This window comes from Bubalus kerabau, chromosome 17 (assembly GCF_029407905.1).
Source record: "Bubalus kerabau isolate K-KA32 ecotype Philippines breed swamp buffalo chromosome 17, PCC_UOA_SB_1v2, whole genome shotgun sequence".
Taxonomy (NCBI): Eukaryota; Metazoa; Chordata; class Mammalia; order Artiodactyla; family Bovidae; genus Bubalus; species Bubalus kerabau.
In genome coordinates, this window is record NC_073640.1 from 70,663,614 (window position 1) to 70,682,164 (window position 18,551).

The 18,551-nt window shown below is 51.6% G+C and overlaps 1 protein-coding gene across 1 annotated transcript; it reads left to right on the forward strand.

Annotated features, from left to right (window-relative positions):
• The first annotated feature begins 5,189 nt into the window (after positions 1-5,189).
• On the forward strand, positions 5,190-18,005 carry LOC129631247 (zinc finger protein 8-like). Its single transcript, XM_055552130.1, has 4 exons — positions 5,190-5,391; positions 10,720-10,846; positions 11,139-11,234; positions 15,394-18,005. Exons 1-4 carry the CDS (start codon positions 5,326-5,328, stop codon positions 16,749-16,751), a joined length of 1,647 nt encoding a protein of 548 aa, XP_055408105.1. The 5' UTR covers positions 5,190-5,325; the 3' UTR covers positions 16,752-18,005.
• The last annotated feature ends 546 nt before the right edge of the window (positions 18,006-18,551 follow it).

Below are 18,551 nucleotides of genomic sequence, written 5' to 3' on the forward strand. Positions count from 1 at the left end.
GAGATCAAATTGCCAACATCCGCTGGATCATTGAAAAAGCAAGAGAGTGCCAGAAAAACATCTATTTCTGCTTTATTGACTAGGCCAAAGCCTTTGACTGTGTGGATCACCATAAACTGTGGAAAATTCTGAAAGAGATGGGAATACCAGACCACCTGATCTGCCTCTTGAGAAATCTGCATGCAGGTCAGGAAGCAACAGTTAGAACTGGACATGGAACAACAGACTGGTTCCAAATAGGAAAAGGAATACGTCAAGGCTGTATATTGTCACCCTGCTTATTTCACTTATATGCAGAGTACATCATGAGAAACGCTGGGCTGGAGGAAGCACAAACTGGAATCAAGATTGCCAGGAGAAATATCAACAACCTCAGATATGCAGATGACACCACCCTTATGGCAGTAAGTGAAGAACTAAAGAGCCTCTTGATGAAAGTGAAAGAAGAGAGTGAAAAACCTGGCTTAAAACTCAACATTCAGAAAACTAAGATCATGGCATCTGGTCTCATCACTTCATGGAAAATAGATGGGGAAAGTATTTTTGGGGGCTCCAAAATCACAGAAAGCTGAGCACCAAGGAATTGATGCTTTTGAACTGTGGTGTTAGAGAAGACTCTTGAGAGTCCCTTGGACTGCAAGGAGATCCAACCAGTCCATCCTAAAGGAAATCAGTCCTGAATATCCATTGGAAAGATTGATATTGAAGCTGAAACCCCAATAGTTTGGCCACCTGATGTGAAGAACTGACTCATTTGAAAAGACCCTGATGCAGGGAAAGATTGAAGGCAGGAGGAGAAGGGGCAACAGAGGATGAGATGGTTGGATGGCATCACCGACTCAATGGACATGAGTTTGAGTAAACTCTGGGAGTTGGTGATGGACAGGGAGGCCTAGTGTGCCGCAGTCCATGGGGTCGCAAAGAGTCGGACACGACTGAGTGACTGAGCTGAACGGAACTGTCTACACAGGTGGATGTAGCATGTGGTTCATACAATTCCCGCTTGAGATTGGTTTCCATGAACAGATCGGACCCCGGCCGACATTCCTCAGCAGTGACTCCATCACGTAGACGTAAATCTCATTTGCGCTGCTCCAGGCTTAGCAGTGTTTTTTCCTCCTATAGACACCCTGAATATAAAATGCAAATATATGTGTTAACACTAAGCATTCTGAATGATGTCCAGGTTGAGTTTATCAGCAGAACTCTTGGGTGCCGCCGCATCGTGGTATTTCCCCTTCATCTCTGGAGGAGAAATGAAGCTTCTCTCATAACACCGAGCCATGCCCTTTCTGTTCTCAGACATGGGACATGCGGAAAAAGCCCTCTAGCTGGAGATGGGGGACATGCAGATAACTCAAGGGGGGCCTCTGTGTCTCCTGCACATGTGGAAACCCTCCTCATAATGCTGGGCTCAGAGTCAGTGAGGAGGGACCACCTTGTGCTCACTGCACTCTGAGGCCCCCATCCAGCCATCCCCTCTGGAAAATGGCCTCTTCATCCATCCACACTGGAGGATTCTCCATCTGGCCACCTCTCAGCAGGAGCCTTTACCTGGCAGCGTGGGGGATCCCAGTCACCACCACACCTCACGTATCACACGCATACACCTCATAGCAGTACTACATATCAACTGCTCTGTGCCAGGAGCAAGTATTATATATCAAGCACTGACTTTGTGCTAGTCTAATGTTAAGTACTTTGTATGTATCATTAATTTATTTAACCCTCATCACAATCCTTTGAGGTAGCTAACATTACAATTGAGGTATCTGAGGCTCAGAGAGGTGCAAAAACCTGCTTAAGGTCACCCAGCTAGCAAGGTAGGAAACTGATTTTTATTTTTGCAAATCTCTTTAATGTTTGGCCTGACTGAAGGCAACTGGATTTCCTTAATGATTTATGCCTTTGAGAATCGCAGAACTCTCAGCAAGTAAGAACTCAGTCTAGGAAATTCCCTGGCAGTCCAGTGGTAGGACTCCATGCTCTCCCTGCCAAGGGCCCAAGTTTGATCCCTAACGGGGAACTAAAAATCCTACAAGCCTCCCAGTGCCGAGGGGTGTGGGGAGAGAGAACTCAGTCCAAATGCTTTTATTAAGAGACGACCAAAGTCTACCATGACTTCTAGCGGCATAACGTTATATTGCTAGGAAGATCCCAACCTCTCGTTATTATGTCTTCTTGAGAAATTCTGCTAGGAGAATTTACAGTTTTTTTCCAGCCATCACCTGAGAATAGTCTCCTGACCTCCCTTTCTTAGCATGCTTGTATGCTCAGTCATATCCAACTCTGTGACCCTTTGGACTGAAGCCCATCAGTCTCCTCTGTCCATGGGATTTCCCAGGCAAGAATACTGGAGTGGTTTGCTATTTCCCACTCCAGGGCATCTTCCTGACCCAAGGGTCAAACTCGTGTCTCCTGCGCTGGCAGGCAGATTCTTTACCACTGAGTCACCTTAGAGTACTGACGAAAAAGGGCTTGCAGTTTTGAACCTTTCTCTGCCCCTTTGAAATGCATTTGTATCTCCTTTAACTCTGAAGTGTCTTACTCAAGGACCTGAAGGCCACTCCTTAGAAATGCAACCACCAGGAAGGACGGGGCCTCTGTCTCCAGTCTCCAGGAGGACAGAATCCTAACTTCAAGAATGCCCAGTATCTGATGCAGCTGACCTAATCACATTTACACTGAACATCCCTTTGTAATTTTTCATGCGAGCCCCTACACTCCCCCTTCTGATTCCCTCATTCTCCCTTTCAACTGCCCAGTCTCAGGCTTCCCTGGTAGCTCAGTGGTAAAGAATCCGCCTGCCAAAGAAGGAAACACGTGTTCAGTCCCTGGCCCGGGAAGATCCTCTATGCTGTGGGGTAACTAAGCCCCCATCACAACTACTGAACCTGCGGTCTAGAGCCTGGAGGCCGCAACTCCTGAAGCCCTCACGCCTGTAGCCTGTGCTCTGGAAGAAGAGAAGCTACGGCAATGAGGACCTTGCTCGCCCAACAAAGAGCAACCCCTGCCCACCGCAACTAGAGAAAAGACCTCACAGTAAGGAAGACTCAGCACAGCCATAAACAAATAAAATTATTTTTTTAAAGAAAGCCCGCCCCCCCAAAATAAATAAATAAAGCCCAATCACCTCTGTACACATTCAAATGGAACTCAGTTATTGCCTCTTCTGTCAGCAGTTACTAAATAAAATCTGTTTTCACCAAGTTAACCAGTATCCAGCTTTGTTTGACACCTTCAGTCTGTCCCAATATTGTTCATTCAGAAGCTTAAAAAAAAAACCTCTACCATACATTTGTGAGAAATGGGAATGGGGGGAAGTATTATTATGAACTTAGCTTGGAACTCACTGTCTCATAGAAAGGATCTCAGGAATCTCCCAGGTTGTCCCTAGTCCACACTTTGAGAACTACTTCAATAGACAAAACCCTATATTAAAATCAGGGCTTCCCTAGTGGCTCAGATGGTAAAGAATCTGCCTGTAATGCAAGAAGCCTGGGATTGATCCCTGGGTAAGGAAGATCCCCTGGAAATGAATGGTTACTCACTCTAGTATCCTTGTCTGGAGAATTCCATGGACAGAGGAACCTGGCAGGCTACCGTCCCCAGGGGGCTAAGAGTTGGACACGATTGAGAGACTAACACTTATAATCAAGAAGAAAACAAAACTACAAGTAATAGAAAATTAACAGTCAAAGTAATAGGAAAACATCATGCATCCAAGATTCAACAGGACCAGGAAAAAAGTCAGTGACTATTCAGTCACCCAGTCATGTCTGACTCTGCAACCCCATGGATGGCAGCCCGGCAGTCTCCTCCATCCTCCACTATCTCCCAGCGTTTGCTCAAATTCATGTCCATTGAGTCGGTGATGCTATCTAACCTTTCATCAGTCCGTGACTGTAGAGAAAGGGATACTGCCAGGAAATTTTGCTGGGTTCCTGATAGAGGCCAGATTTGGTCTCCTTGGAGGCTGCCTGATTTGTGGTTTCCACAGGCACCTGCTGTGGTGAAGGAAGATGCTTGACCACATGCTCCTCCTGCTACCGCAGACCTTGTGGGGTTGGGCCCCAGATAGGGTTGCAGGGGGGATGCCCAGTAAAGAGCAGAGGGGTCACTGGAGGAGCGGAGATTCAAGGGCAGAAAAGAGAGGAGCAGGAGAGAGTGTGGAAACTTCAGGCCCCTTGGAGGCCGGCTGCCCCATCCCTGCAGTGACCGTGACTGTTCACCCCTTTGCCCTGTTTGTGCTTTATTGTCTGTCTCTCCCCACTACACCGGCACCACTGTGAGGGCAGGCAAGTACCTCTGTTCTCTGCTTGCTATGCCTGGTTCCTAGCATACAGTCAATGGTCAAGTAAAGATTCTTATTTGATTGCATCCCGGTGAACATCTGCTTTTTCCTTCTTTTCTAGTAATTTTTTAACAGACTCTAACAAACTCACGGACATGACCCATGGCAAGGGAAAGACCCCCCAATCGAGAAACAGAACAAGATCAGCTTTCAGATCTCGAGCGGTGTCCGCTCTGGGCAACGGCTGCTCAAAACGTTTCCAGTGACAAACGTTTAAACGTTCGTGTTATTCTTTAGCACAGAAATATTTTGAGCACAACGACAGTATACAATCCAGAAAGAAACTAGGAAAGCCCCAGGCCTCCTCTGTGTTTCCGGCTAGGAAGAGCAGACCCCGGATTTCAAGGGCTGTGGCAATCCAGGTTCCCGACTGGCATTGGGAAGGGGGGCCGCGGGGCACAAACTGCACTTGAAAAGGGGGCCGCGGGGCGCAGATTGGCATTCGGAATGGGGGCCGCAGGGCGCAGATTGGCATTTGAAAGAGGGGCCACGGGGTAACCCAAATGGAGGACGGGACCCGGGGCGCAGACTGGCATTTGGAGGCAGGGCTGCGAGGGCGAAGGCTGCGAAACGGCTGGACTGGGAGAAGTACTTGCCCCACGACGACGACCCGCAGCACGACGGCAATGGGCAGAGGAACCCCGCCCACTCAGGCCCACGAATCTGTGCGGTGAGCGCCTGAGGTGCCCGGAGGCCGGAGGATGGAGGCTCCCATTGGCCGCAGGGCAACAGGGAGGAAGCGCCCATTGGCCCGAAGCCAACGGGCTCCCATTGGTTGAAGGCTCGACGAACGAAAGCTTTCATTGGCCGGGCCTGCGGCGTGCCGCACGGCCTTCTGGGATCTGTAGTTGCGGCGTCCCCGGCGCGGCCGCCATTGTCCAGCGGGCTGTGAGTCTTGCGGTTCTTGTGGCGGGGACGGCTCTCGTGTTCAGGGTCGCCTCGAGCACCAGTCCTCTACCTGTCAGCCTAGGATGGACCCCGAGGAGGAAGCGGCGGCACTGGCGATGGCTACGGGGCCGCCGGTAGAACGGCTCCAGGTACGGCAGAACAATAATAGCAACAATAACAACGATGGCAGCGGGCTTCGGGCCGGGTATTACCCCTTTAGCCCTCACAGCGCACGGTGGGCAGGGTCGGGCCTTATCCCCTGGACATACGGGGAGACTGAAGCCCAGGTTGGGGTACGCTGACATGCCCAGCTGGTGAGGGGTGGCGTCTGGTTCGAACCCGGGCTTTCCCGTCCCCGAGTGCGCGTGCTCCGCGAGTCCTCCGGCCTTTCCGTTCAGGGAAAGGACTTGGGTTCGTTCCCGAGCACCAGGCTGGCCCCCCGCCGATACCCTGCCCCCCTCCCCCGCCCCGAAGGCCGTCCACCGTGAGGATGGGTCTTAGAAACTGGAGTAGAGATGCTTCAACGTGCTGAATCAACCGACACCCACCCAGAGTCCCGCTCCCCGAAACCCCGGGCACCGCCTCCTGGGTAAGGACACACCGCGTTATTGGGGCGGGAGCGACTATTAGGGTCTGACCCCTGCCGGGCTGTCGGGGACTCAGTTCAGGGCAGTCTCCAAGGGCATCTGGGAAGGCGCCTATTTGAAAGCTCCGGCCCTTCTAGACAAAGTGGCTGCTGCCCGTGTTCTCCATACCGTGCTGACTCCACGTGGCAGGAACCCAAAGAAATGTATGTAATTCCTTAAGTTCCAGACTTTCTGTCCTTCTGTCCTTGCCTGCCGGCTTTTGCATTTATTTCAGATTTGGTATACAAAGTGAGACTGTTGATAATCCTAGGTGTGCAGAGTGTTCAGAGACTGTTGCAAATGTGTAGGAGATGCAACCACGTTTTTGTTTACTTTTGCTGTGGATCCCGGAGAAGGGGCAGGGAGTGAGCAGTGTCAAAGAGTATCAGAGTTGGGCCATAGTTAAAGCAGTAAAAACAGGTTTTCTTTGGGGACAGTTGCAATAGGGGGAAAGAGACTTCAGTATAGAACTGGGCTCAACTGTGAATACAAGACGCAAACGTGGGTATTTTTATAGTGGGGGTAGAGGTAATTTTTGGCTGTTGTCTGACTTTGCGGTAATTTTTGGCTGTTGTCTGACTTTGCGACCTCATGGACTGCAGCATGCCAGACTTCCCTGTCCTTCACTATCTCCCAGAGTTTGCTCAAAGTCATGTCCATTGAGTTGGCGATGCCATCCAACCATCTCATCCTCTGTCATCCCCTTCTCCTCCTGCCTTCAATCTTTCCCAGCATCAGGGTCTTTTCCAATGAGTTGGGTCTTCGAATCAGGTGGCCAAAGTATTGGGAGCTTCAGTATCAGTTCTTCCAATGAATATTCAGGGTTGGTTTCCTTTAGGATGACTGGTTAGGTCTCCTTGCAGTCCACTGGACTCTTAAGAGTCTTCTCCAGCACCACAATTTGAAAGCATCAATTCTTTGGCTCTCAGCCTTCTTTATGGTCCAGCTGTACATCCATACATGATATACATGACTGCATGTCTGTTCGCAATGCAGGAGATCCAGGTTCCATCTCTGAGTGGGGAAGATCCCCTGGAGAAGGAAATGGCAACCCACTCCAGTATTCTTGCCTGATCCAGGCAAGAGGAATTCTTAAGAGAATTCAACAAAATTCCGGACAGAGGAGCCTGGTGGGCTACAGTCCATGGGGTCGCAAAGAATTGGACATGGCTGAGTGACTAATACTTTCACTTAACTATATGGACAAAGTGATGTCTCTGCTTTTTAATATGCTGTCTAGGTTTGTCATAGCTTTCCTTTGAGGGAGCAAGCATCTTTTAAAAATTTCATGGTTGCAGTTACCCTCTGCAGTGATTTTGGAGCCCAAGAAAATAAAGTCTGTCACCATTTCCATTGTTTCCCCATCTGTTTGCCATGAAGTGGTGGGACCAGATGCCATGATCTTAGTTTTCCGAATGCTGAGTTTTAAGTCAGCTTTTTCACTCTCCTCTTTCACCCTCATCAAGGGACTCCTTAGTTCCTCTTTACTTTCTGCCATTAGAGTGGTGTCATCTGCATATCTTGCTAAACTGACCTAAAACAGGGTTCTTGCTGAATCAGGCCAAATGATGGGATGTTACTTGGAGGGCTGTGGGGGATGAGGACTTTGAAAAGATATCAAGAGTGATCAGATATGGAGGGTAGGATTCTTGGGACCAATAGGACCCAAGAAACCAATGGGACCGGATTTTTGGTAAAACTGAATGATGCAGAAATGGACGCAGAAGCCCAAAGGTCAAAGCTTATTTGGGAAGAGGTTGTGAGCCAGACTAAAGTTCAGTCAAGGAGAGAATCTGTCAGCAGTGAGAGGCTTAAGAGCGAGTGTGTTTGTTATCTGTTGCTGTGTAACAAGTAATGAAAAACATAGTGGCCGAAAACAACAATAAATATTACCTCAGTTTCTGATGATAGGAATCCTGTAATAACTTTGCTGGTGGTTCTGGCCTGGGTTCATGACAGTCAAGATGTCAGCCTGGACTGCTGTCACCTGAGACTTGACTGGGGCTGGAGGAATCACCTCCAGGATGGCTCATTCATGAGAGTTGTTAGGAGGCCTCTGTTCCTTCTGATGTGGGACTCTCTCTGGAGCTGTCTGGGCGTTCTTACAACATGGCGCCCAGCTTCCCACAAAGGGAATGATCCAAGACAGGGCTCGGTGGAAGCCACAGTGTCTTGTTGACCTGGGCTCAGAATTCACTCTCTGAATTATCTCAGTTACATAAGTCAGATCTGCTCGGTATAGGAGGGGCTACACGGGCTGGGGTCACTGGGGTCCATAAGTCAGATCTGCTCGGTATAGGAGGGGGCTACGCGGGCTGGGATCACTGGGGTCCATAAGTCAGATCTGCCCGGTATAGGAGGGGCTACACGGGCTGGGGTCACTGGGGTCCATCTTAGAGGCCTGCCACCACAGGAGGCGAGGGTCAGAAGCAGGGGCTTTGAGGTCCAGTGTGTTAGCATCCTTTGGCTGCCATGACAGATTATTACAAACGTGATGGTTTGAAATATATATTAATGTGTTGATTCTTAGGGTTCCAGAGGTCAGGAGTCTGAAATCACTTTCCCTGGACTGAGATCAGTCGTGAGCAGCTGCACCTTTCCTGTCAAGGCTCTCCGCTGGTCTCGCGTTGCCTTTTTCAGCTATTAGAGCCATGGACCTTGCATTTTTTGGCTTATGGGCCTTTGTCCACTTTCATTTTGCTTTAGTGGTCACGTTATCTTCTGCCTCCTGTAGTTCAGTCTCCGAATACCTTCCCTTCAGAAGGACATTTGTGATTGAAGTTAAGGACCACCTGGATATTCCAGGATAATCTCCCTATTTTTAAAACCCATTAAAGGTTTTAAATGGGTTTAAAACCCATTAAGGGATGCGATTAACACATCCACAGAGTCCTTTTTGCCATTTATGATAATATTCACAGGTTCCAAGAACTAGGACCTGCATATCTTTAGGGGCCATTTTTCAGCTACCCATAGCTAGGCTAAAGGGGGTCATCCTTTATCAAAAGGAAGGAGCTATTTGAATGCTTTAAGCAGGAATGGCATGAGTTTGAAAAATACATTCAGGCATTGCCGGGTGGAGTAAGAGACACTGAGAGCTAGCTAACGCCCAGGGTGGAGTCCAGTGACTGGGTGCTGGCTGATGCCAGGGCGGCCTGCTCAGCTAGGGGAGGATGTATGGAGGGAGCAGGTCTGACAAAGCCCATCCTGCTGGGCCTGCAGTGCAGAGCAGGAGACCAGGAGGAGGGCTGCAGGACTCTGCGGTGAAGCAGCGGGGAGGCTCAAAGACAGCGAGGAGTGGGCTTCTGCTGGGATTCCAGGAGGAGACACGCGGGACTCATGTGATGCCACTGGGAGGTCTGTGGCCTCGACAGCCCGCAGCGGGCCCAGCACTGTCACTGGCGCTGCGTGCAGAGCAGGTAGTGGTGGCCGGAGGCACAGCGACCGCGTTTTCAGGGCTGGAGGACCGTCAGAGTGGGAGGTGAGGGTGCGGGGACAGGAGCAGAGACCTTGGTCCCAGCCAAAGGGTTCTGTAGATTTGCTGCATAATTTTTGGTCGAACCACATGCCACCTGTACTATAATTTCTTAAATATTTAAAAATGTTAATTGTGTTTTTCTTAAAGGAAATACCACTTGAAAATTGAAGTCTTTTGTATGTGATTTTGACTTGCATTTCCCTGGTGGCGAATGACCTTGAGCATCTTTTCAGGTGCTTATTAGCTGATTGTTTATTTTCTTTTATGTCTTCTTGAAGAAATACCTATTTAGAGTCTTTGCTTATTTATTGGATTGTCTTCATTACTGAGTCTTGAGAGTTCTCTGTATCTTTGGAATACAAGTCACTTAGAGAGAGATGATCTGCAGTCATCACCTCCCATCATACGAGTGTCTTTTCACTTTCCTGTTAATGTCCCTTAGAAACAAAAAAGGTTTTAATTTTTATGAAGTCCAGTTTACTTATTTTTTTTTACTTTATTGCTTGTTCTTTTGCTGTTATAGCTAAGAATCCTTTGTCAGATATAGTTATAAAAATTTAGCCATATGTTTTCTTCTAAGAGGTTAATAGTTTTAACTCTTATATTTATGCCTTTGATCCGTTTGAGTTAAATTTTATATATGGCGTGAGATAGGAGACTTAACTGTATTCTTTTACATGGAACTACAAGTTTTCCCCTCATAAAATGCGGCCTGATTTTCAGTTTCTCACCAGAGACTGGGCATTCTGACCACGTGAGGCCTGTATTTTGCCACAGTCAATTGGGTCTGAGTCCGAGCTGCCCCTTCAGACAGGGCACATGTTACCATCACTTCCTGTGCCACCTCTCATAGGTTAAGTACCCTCACAGGCCCTTACATGAATCCACTTCAGTCGCTTGTGAGCCTGCCCAGTCTCTGAAGGCCAGTGAATTTCTAACTCCAGCTGCACACCCCTCTTTTCAGGGAGGAGGATAAGCCTTGCTTTGACTCTGAGGATTTTTTAGTGTGTCAGTTAGCCGTTGTTGCATAACAGACTATCCCAAAATTTGGGGGCCTAGACACAACAGTCACTGTTTCTTTAGCCCACAAATCTGCAAGTCAGCAGTTTAGACTGGTCTCTGTCAGCACCTGTGCCTGTCCAAGGTTGGTTGTGGGTTGGTTGGCTTTGCTCTTGCCCGGATGCCTTCTTGCGTCCTGGCCGACAGCCCACCCCAGGCGGGAGCCCAGCAGGGCCCGGGAAACCTGACTCGCGTTGCTCGGGACGCGCTCCCTGGCCACTGGCCTGCTTGTCTTCACCTTTCCCACCCCTCCTCCTAATCCTGAAGACACCGATGGGGACAGTCCGGGTGATGGAGCATGTGTGATGTTTCAGGAGCCGGTGACTTTCCGGGACGTGGCCGTGGACTTCACCCAGGAGGAGTGGGGGCAGCTGGGCCCGGCCCAGAGGACCCTGTACCGAGACGTGATGCTGGAGACCTTTGGGCACCTGCTGTCCGTGGGTGAGGCCGCTTCCCCTGCTGCTGACCAGATTCCTGCGCTGACTTACTCTTCATGGGTTATGGGTTGCCGGGCCTCTCGTGTGATGACTTGACCTCGGGCTGGAGATCACGGAGCTTGATTTCTCACTCCTGCGGGACATGTGGGTTGTAGACTCTGCCCATGTGTGTCCGGATGCAGAACCTTATGAGGCACCCCGGCCCCTGAGGGTCAGGAGTCTCGGTCTGGAGCCTGGACTGGTTCTCATCTTCTCCAGAGCAGACCCACACCACCTTTGTCTTTCTCTGTTTCCAGGGCCTGAGCTTCCCAAACCAGACGTCATCTCCCAGCTGGAGCAAGGGGCTGAGCTGTGGGTGGCGGAGAGAGGACTTGCCCAGGGCTGCCGTCCAGGTGAGAGCCCACCGAGTGGGAGCCCTGATAGGAGCAGCTGTGCCCCTTGGAAGGGGTGACGTGTCGGGGTCCCCAGAGGAAAGTCAGCAAAGGGAAGAGGCCAGTCAGGGGGGCCAGATCCCCCCTGGACCCCCTCAGTCCCCCGGCAGTGCGCTGTGACAGTTGGTGAGAGGTGTTGGCTACTAGGCAGGCTCATGTAGGCTCTGGGCCAGGGCTGATTGGGGGCTGCTCATGCGGGCATCCTCCACCTGGCACAGACCAAGACCCAAGCTCCCAGGAGAAAGCAGGTGTTTGCCCTAAGCCACAGTGAGTCTCTCTTCCCAGTTTGGTTCAGGGCAGTGCCCCCAAATCCAAGTTCCCTGACCAAGCCAGAGGCTGGCCTTGAGAGCTGGTCCTTCTGGGACAGCTGCCTCGGGCCTCCCTGGAGCCCTTTCTCCACAGGGGCTTGGGCCCCGTCCTTCACCCACTGCCTGCAGTGCTCCCGGTGCTCTGGGGTCCCCTCACCCGTGCCCGCCTTTCTCTGAGCTCAGAGACGCTGGCCCTGCTCAAGCGCCAGAGTCCAGCACTCCCTCTTTTCCCAGCAGCGTGTGGCGTGTCCTTCCCATGGGGTAATTTCTGAGTGTGAACCTGCCCTTCACCTCCATTTCATTCTTGCCTGTCCACAGTCTGTGCACTTGTGCCGTACGCGCTTCTGTTCTCGTGGGAGCCATGAGTACCTGACGGCTGACCCAGCGCCGTCAGCACGGGAGCGGCAGGCCCCTCACGAAGCAGAGCTGGGGGGATCGTGCCGGTGCTGGCTCAGCATTCCCGCGCTGCCGAGGCTGGTGGTCCCAATTCTCCTGGCCTTTCTTCGGGCTGGGTGCGGCTGCAGCAGCTTTGGACGCCACATCCGTGCTCCATGCGAGGGCTGAAGGAGCTGGGAAGAGTGGCCCCAGTCATATTTGTCCCCTTTCTCCAGCTCCAGATGTTGTTGAGGAGGGGGACACCCCAGCTGCTCGAAGGCTGGGGTGGGGTTAGATTGTCGTCAGTCCCTGGGCCGGTGTGTTGGTACCCTGACTACATTTTGAAGGAAGTGGGCTCTGGCCATGGGAAACATAAGCAGCTGGACCCACAGTCTGCTCCCCCTCTGACACCATCTGCAGGGAGTCCGTGGTCCCTCCACACATGGTGTGGCCCCCAACCTGGGATGGGACTGCCAAGTACTCTGGGTGTGGAGCCTGTTTATCTTCAGCCCCAGACAGTAGCCTTCCTTTCCCCAGTCTCTGAGGTAACTCTCATCCACCTGGCCAGCTCCCTTCTGGCTGCCCGGTCCCAAGCTTGCCATAAAATTGACCCATGTAAAGTGTACGGTTCTCTGGTTTTGAGCATGTTCACGGATTGTACATCCATCACCACTGTGCAGTTCCAGAACATTGCAGCTCCCCAGAAATCATCCACTAGAGGTACTCTGGTTTCTTTCTACCCATAGAACACTCTTAATGCCCAATATGTGGGTTTTTTCCACATCAACAACTGATTGTCCAACTCTTCAGGCGCTAGATGGGTGTCGCAACAGTTCAGTCCAATTCTGACCCGCCCTCCCTGGAGTTGGTGCAGACCTCACAGCTTAGGAACACAGTCCTGTTAGACTGGCCCCTCTTCAGACATGGGTCACACGTCGGCCTCCCATCCTTCGGACTGACTGGCTGTAAACCAGGGGCTCCCACGGCGCCCCCCTTAGGTTCAGTGTGTGCTGTAACAGCTCACAGAACGCAGGAAATCACTGCTTACATTTACTGTGTTTTGTAAATGATAATATAAAGGATATAAGTGAACAGGCAAGTGTCAGGGGAGAGGGGCTGAAGCATCCCGTCCTGAAGCTGTTGAGGGCCCATCAAGAGTCGCCTCTCAGCATGAACTCATGGTTGAGGGGAATTGATTACAATTAACAAAAGACAGTCCTAACCCCTCTCACTAAGGAAATTGCAAGGGTTTTAGGAGCTGTGTGCTGGGGCCCAGGGATGAAGACCACATACATATTTCTCATTAAATGACAGTAGTCGCTCATCACCTCATCCCACCCAGCCCCTGGCGTCACTAAGCCGCTTTCTGTCAGGGAATTTGCATGTTCTGGATATTCCATTTAAGTGCACTCTTACAACATGGCCTTTGGTGTCTAGCTTTTATTTTTTCTTGAAATGTAGTTGATGTATAACATCTTATATAAATACAGGTACACAATGTAGTAATTCACAATTTTTAAAGGCTATACTCCTCTTACAGCTATAAAATATTGGGTAAATACCCTCTGTTGTACAAAATGTCCTTGTAACTTATTTTAGTATGTAATAGTTTGTGTATATCTAGCTTCTTTCAAGGAGCATCATGTTTTCAAGGTTCAGTCATGCTGTACTTTGTTTCAGTAGTTTATTCCTTTCCATCACTGAATCATATTCCATTGTGTGGATGGACCACATTTGGTTGGTGGACCACATTGGGTTGTTTCTACTTGGTTCTACTGGATAGCGCTACTGTGAACGTTCCTGTACAAGCTTTTGTGAGGGCTGACTGGTGTTTTAGAAGACCCGCTCTGGGTGCTGTGCGTGGAGCCCAGTCTGGGGTCTGGAGGTGAGGAGACGCGCCAGCTGCCTGGCCAGCCTGAGCCCCTCCAGTTCCTCTCCCCAGCCAGTGCTCTCGCACTGCCTGGCGTCTGAGGCAGGTTTGAGAACCTGCTTCCTGTCAGCTCTGAGCTGCCTGTGGACATTCTGATGTGCTGAGGTGGGCCCTGAGTGCATGAATACAGAGTGTGCCATGGCCAGAATTGCAGCAGGTCAGGAGGTTCAAGCTGGGGGTGGGCAGGCCCGCTGGCCCTGAAGACGTCCACGTCCTAATCCCCCAGCCCATCTGTTGGATTGCTGGGCCAGCCTGTGACCTCACAGCAGCCCTCTTGTGAGGGGGGCAGGATGAGGACGGGAGATGTCAGAGGGGGATTGCCCGATGCTCTGCTGCTGGCTCTGGAGGTGAGGGGAAGGGCCAAGGCCCGCGGGCGCTTCTGGAGGCTGGAGCCTCCAGGAACCCTAACCCCTGCAGCCTCCGGAAGCCGCCCTGCCTTCCCAGGAATAGGTATGTGCAGGGGCTGAGTGTGTGGTCAGTTGGTAGAGTGGTGCATCACTGTGCTGGGAGGAGGGAGCACCTTGCCTGCCTGAGGGGCAGTTCGGCCTCTGGAGGATCCAGGACCAGGGGCTGCTCCTCGCAAGGTGTCCCACAGGTGAGAGGGCACCTCCACATGGGATCTGACCTGTCACACCTGGGTTTGAAACAGCTCCTCGTCCCCCCGAGCGTGCTCCTTCTGTGCTTTGTGTCTGCCTCCCCAGCAGGGCTTTCTGTCCTTTGGAGTCACTGCTTTATCCCCAGCACTTCAGGCCAGACAGTATTTTAGGCTTTGTGTGCAATGTTCAATCTCTGTATTTGTTTTCTATCATCACTGTAGCAAATTACCACAAACACACAGGTTTAAGGCAATGTATTATCTCTCAGTTCTGTCCGACCCAACTGGTTTATTGCTGCGGCCCCCACAAGGCCAAAGGCAAGGTATCGGTGGACGGGCAGTGGAAGTGGCAGACTTACTGGGAGGCTCAGAAAGGCTGTGCCTCTGGATGCAGGCAGGTTGTTGGCAGAGTCCAGTTCCACGTGGTCCTTGGACAGAAGTCCCCGTGTCCTTGCAGGCTGACAGCTGGCTCAGCTTCCCTGGCTCAGGCCTCCTGCCCAGTCTTTCCCTTCTACCTCCTCCTCCTGTTTGTAAAGCTTGAGGGGATTGCTCGTCGCCCAGCTAACCCAGCATCATCTCCCAGAGCTGAGGTTTTTAAAGCCAGCTGATGAATGGACTACGTGTCACCCGCAAAATCGCCTGCCAGCAGACCCTCTGTGACTGACGGGAGACCTGACCGCTTCAGAGTCCGCCCGTTAGCGTGGTTAGCTTGGGGGTTGTCTTTGGCCAGCTCCTGATCTAGGCCGGTATCTGGCCCATGGCGGGTGCTCAAAAAGTTTTTGTTGAAAGAATGAGTGAGGGAAGCTTTGTTTGCAGACAGAGCACTGCGGTCAACGTGAGCAGAACTGGGAGGTAGGACACAGACCCAGGGTGTGTCCATCAGCCCCTCACATCTCTTTGCTTTTCTTTCAGGCCAGGAAGCTGGACTGCAGGGTCAACCACCAGCCCGGGAGCAGGGCCTTCCTGAGGAGAAGGGGCAGGAAGGCTTCCTGGGGGAGGCGCTGTGTCCCGCCTCATCGGGGGAAGACTGGGAACGGGCGGGCTGGGTCAGGGGCCCCGAGCAGGACCAGGGTCATTGGCGGCAACTCAAGGAAGTCCCAGTTCAGGACGGAAGTCTCAGACTTGGGGAGAGCCTCGGTCGGCTCCCAGAGGTCTCCAGGGTGGAGCCTGCGTGTGTGCCGGAATCTCGGGGTCCGAGCTTGGGGCGGAGCCCTGACGCCGCACGTGAGGAGACGGGCTCCCCGGGACCACAGCCGCGCAACCGGCTCGACCGCGGCGAGGCTTCCACTGTGGCGCGTCCTGTTCCGGAGGCGGAGCTGGCGCGCGGCCAGGCGCCCGACAAGCCCTACAAGTGTGCGGACTGCGGGAAGTCCTTCAACCACAATGCGCACCTCACGGTGCACCGGCGCATCCATACAGGCGAGCGGCCCTACGCGTGCAAGGAATGCGGCAAGGCCTTCAGCCAGAACTCGTCGCTGGTGCAGCACGAGCGCATCCACACGGGCCACAAGCCCTACAAATGCGCCGAATGCGGCAAGTCTTTCTGCCACAGCACGCACCTCACGGTGCACCGGCGCATCCACACGGGCGAGAAGCCCTACGCCTGCCAGGACTGCGGGCGCGCCTTCAACCAGAACTCGTCACTGGGCCGCCACCGGCGCACGCACACCGGCGAGAAGCCGTTCGCCTGCAGCGTGTGCGGCAAGGCCTTTTCGCGGACCACTTGCCTGTTCCTGCATCTGCGGACGCACACGGCCGAGCGGCCCTACGAGTGCAGCCGCTGCGGCAAGGGCTTCAGGCACAGCTCGTCGCTGGCACAGCACCAGCGCAAGCATGCGGGCGACGGGCCCTACGACTGCCGCCAGAGGTTGCTGTTCGCGCCCGCGCCCTCCTGGCCCGAGCCCCTGAGCCCGGGCGAGGGCCCGCCGCGCAGCGACAGGCCCTTCCGGTGCAGCCAGTGTGGCAAGGGTTTCACGCAGAGCTCGCACCTCATCCGCCACCAGATCACACACACCCGAGAGCAGCCCCGGGGCCGGGGCCGCCGGCGCCCGCAGGTCCGCAGCCGCGGCCCGCACCTCGGGCGGCGCCCGCTCGGACCCCCAGAGGAGAGCCCCGGGGGCGGGACGAAGGCGGGGCCGCCCTCCGGCAGGGCACTGGCACTGTTCGACCTCCACGAGATCATGCAGGAAAAGAACCCGGTGCGCGTTATTGGGGTGGAAGAGCCCGCTGTGGGCACGTCCGTGCTGTTTGACATCAGGGAGTCCACGTAGGGAAGGAACGCGGCGGATGACTGTTGAACCACAGGTACAGAAGTGTGGTACGTCCACAAGGTGTGTTTCTGGAAGGGGGCTGAGGGTAGAAACGTCCTCAGATTTCCTAAGGCAGTGGTGCTTGCAAACACCTGAGATCACTGATTCTCCAGAGTCTCAAACCCAATACTCGGAAATGAATTCAGAGGTAACGGAACCTACACACGTGTGTAATGTTGAGAAACCCATACATGTCCCCGTTTTGTAAAGGATAATTAAAGCAAAAGAAACGGTCAGTAGGTAACGTCGGCTGAGTTGCCGTCTTTCCCTGTGGTGGCGACCATCGTGCCTGGAGACTTGGGGCGTTGCCTATGGCTTGCCATCTGGTGCATGGGGTGTGGTGTTACCCACAGAAACATGCGAGGCCTGTGTGCGTGTGATATCCCGAAGTGGTGACTAAGGCTTGGGAAAGGTTTGCACAAAACAAATGCAGCTGCGTTACTGGAAGGTTTTGTTTAAATTCTAAACATGCAGGAATTAATTTATATGTGGAGTCAACCCAAGTCGCAGTTCATATATTATAGAAAGGAGTTTCAGACATACATCCATGGCCGCTGGGATCCATTTCTGCACTTTAGAGTCAATAGAGCAGGCATGGCAGCCACACTCATGCCCAAATCAAGTGACAAAGGATTCCCCCGTGAAATTCCACAGCTTTCCCTCAGGGTGTCACAGCTCCTGTTAGAAACCATGGCCTTAGATTGGCAATGTTGCCTGTGATGGAGGGTCTCACTCAGAGTGGCTTTGTTCCCCAGGAGATACTTGTTGATATTTGGACACATTTTGGTTGTCATGACTGGCAGAGGAGAGCGGTGGCATCCTGTGGAGGAGGTCGAGGATGCTGCCGAGCATCCTGCAAAACCCCATCACCAAAGAGCCACCTGCCGTGAGGTGGAGAACCCTCGCCCAGCATAAGAGCCGGCTTTCCTGACTCTGGAAATTGATTAATCAGGGCTGTGGTAACAGCCTTGTACATTTCATTTTAACAAATGCTATCTTGAGCATGTACACATTTTCTTTTAGTAATTCTTTTCCACTGTTTTGCAACATTTGTAGTTGGTGTGAGGGAAGAGAATCCACTTATTTTTCTGAGTAATTTTAGCATTTTATTTTGGACATTCCATGTGCTGATACATTTTAACTGGCACCCCTGTTGCCATAGGATTATTTTTACATCAGCACCAGAAATCTTGTCATTTTAATATCTCTAAAAAGCATGGACTTTTATATATATATATATATATATATATATATAATCATGTTGGCATATGGTGACAAAAACCATTTTTATAGTCATTCTGAGCTATCATTTGCCTTTTTCACTAAGTTGATGTTTACACTGATGTTTGCACTGATAGTGCAAATCCAACACTGGGTAACACTGCCAGAGACTCAGTGAGAATCAAGGAAGTTGCCCCAAGGTCGCTGTTCATATTTTTCCTTCCCTGGCATTGCAGTAAAGGGGGTGGGGTGGGGGGATGGTTTCACTTAAGAATGTCTGTGATGAAGCAGGAAAAATTATTAATTTCATTAAATCTCGAGTAAAACTATATTACCATCTAAGCAGAAATAACAGTAATTATTATGTCATCAAATATCTAGTGGATATTCCTGGTTTCCTTATAAATTTTGTTTTGATTTCTGTTTGGTTTGTTCTAATCATGATCTAAAGAAAAATCACACCGTGTATTTGCTTGACTTAGGTCTCTTTTAATCTATAGGTCTCCCCTCTTTTTCTTTTTTAGTCTTTTATATGTTGGG

Bases quoted from the DNA above. Each gene is read 5' to 3' on its own strand.
- LOC129631247 (XM_055552130.1), top strand. From the start codon at position 5,326: ATGGACCCCGAGGAGGAAGCGGCGGCACTGGCGATGGCTACGGGGCCG. The intron at 5,392-10,719 runs GTACGGCAGAAC...GTGATGTTTCAG, and splicing joins CGCCGGTAGAACGGCTCCAG to GAGCCGGTGACTTTCCGGGA. The intron at 11,235-15,393 runs GTGAGAGCCCAC...CTTTTCTTTCAG, and splicing joins TGCCCAGGGCTGCCGTCCAG to GCCAGGAAGCTGGACTGCAG.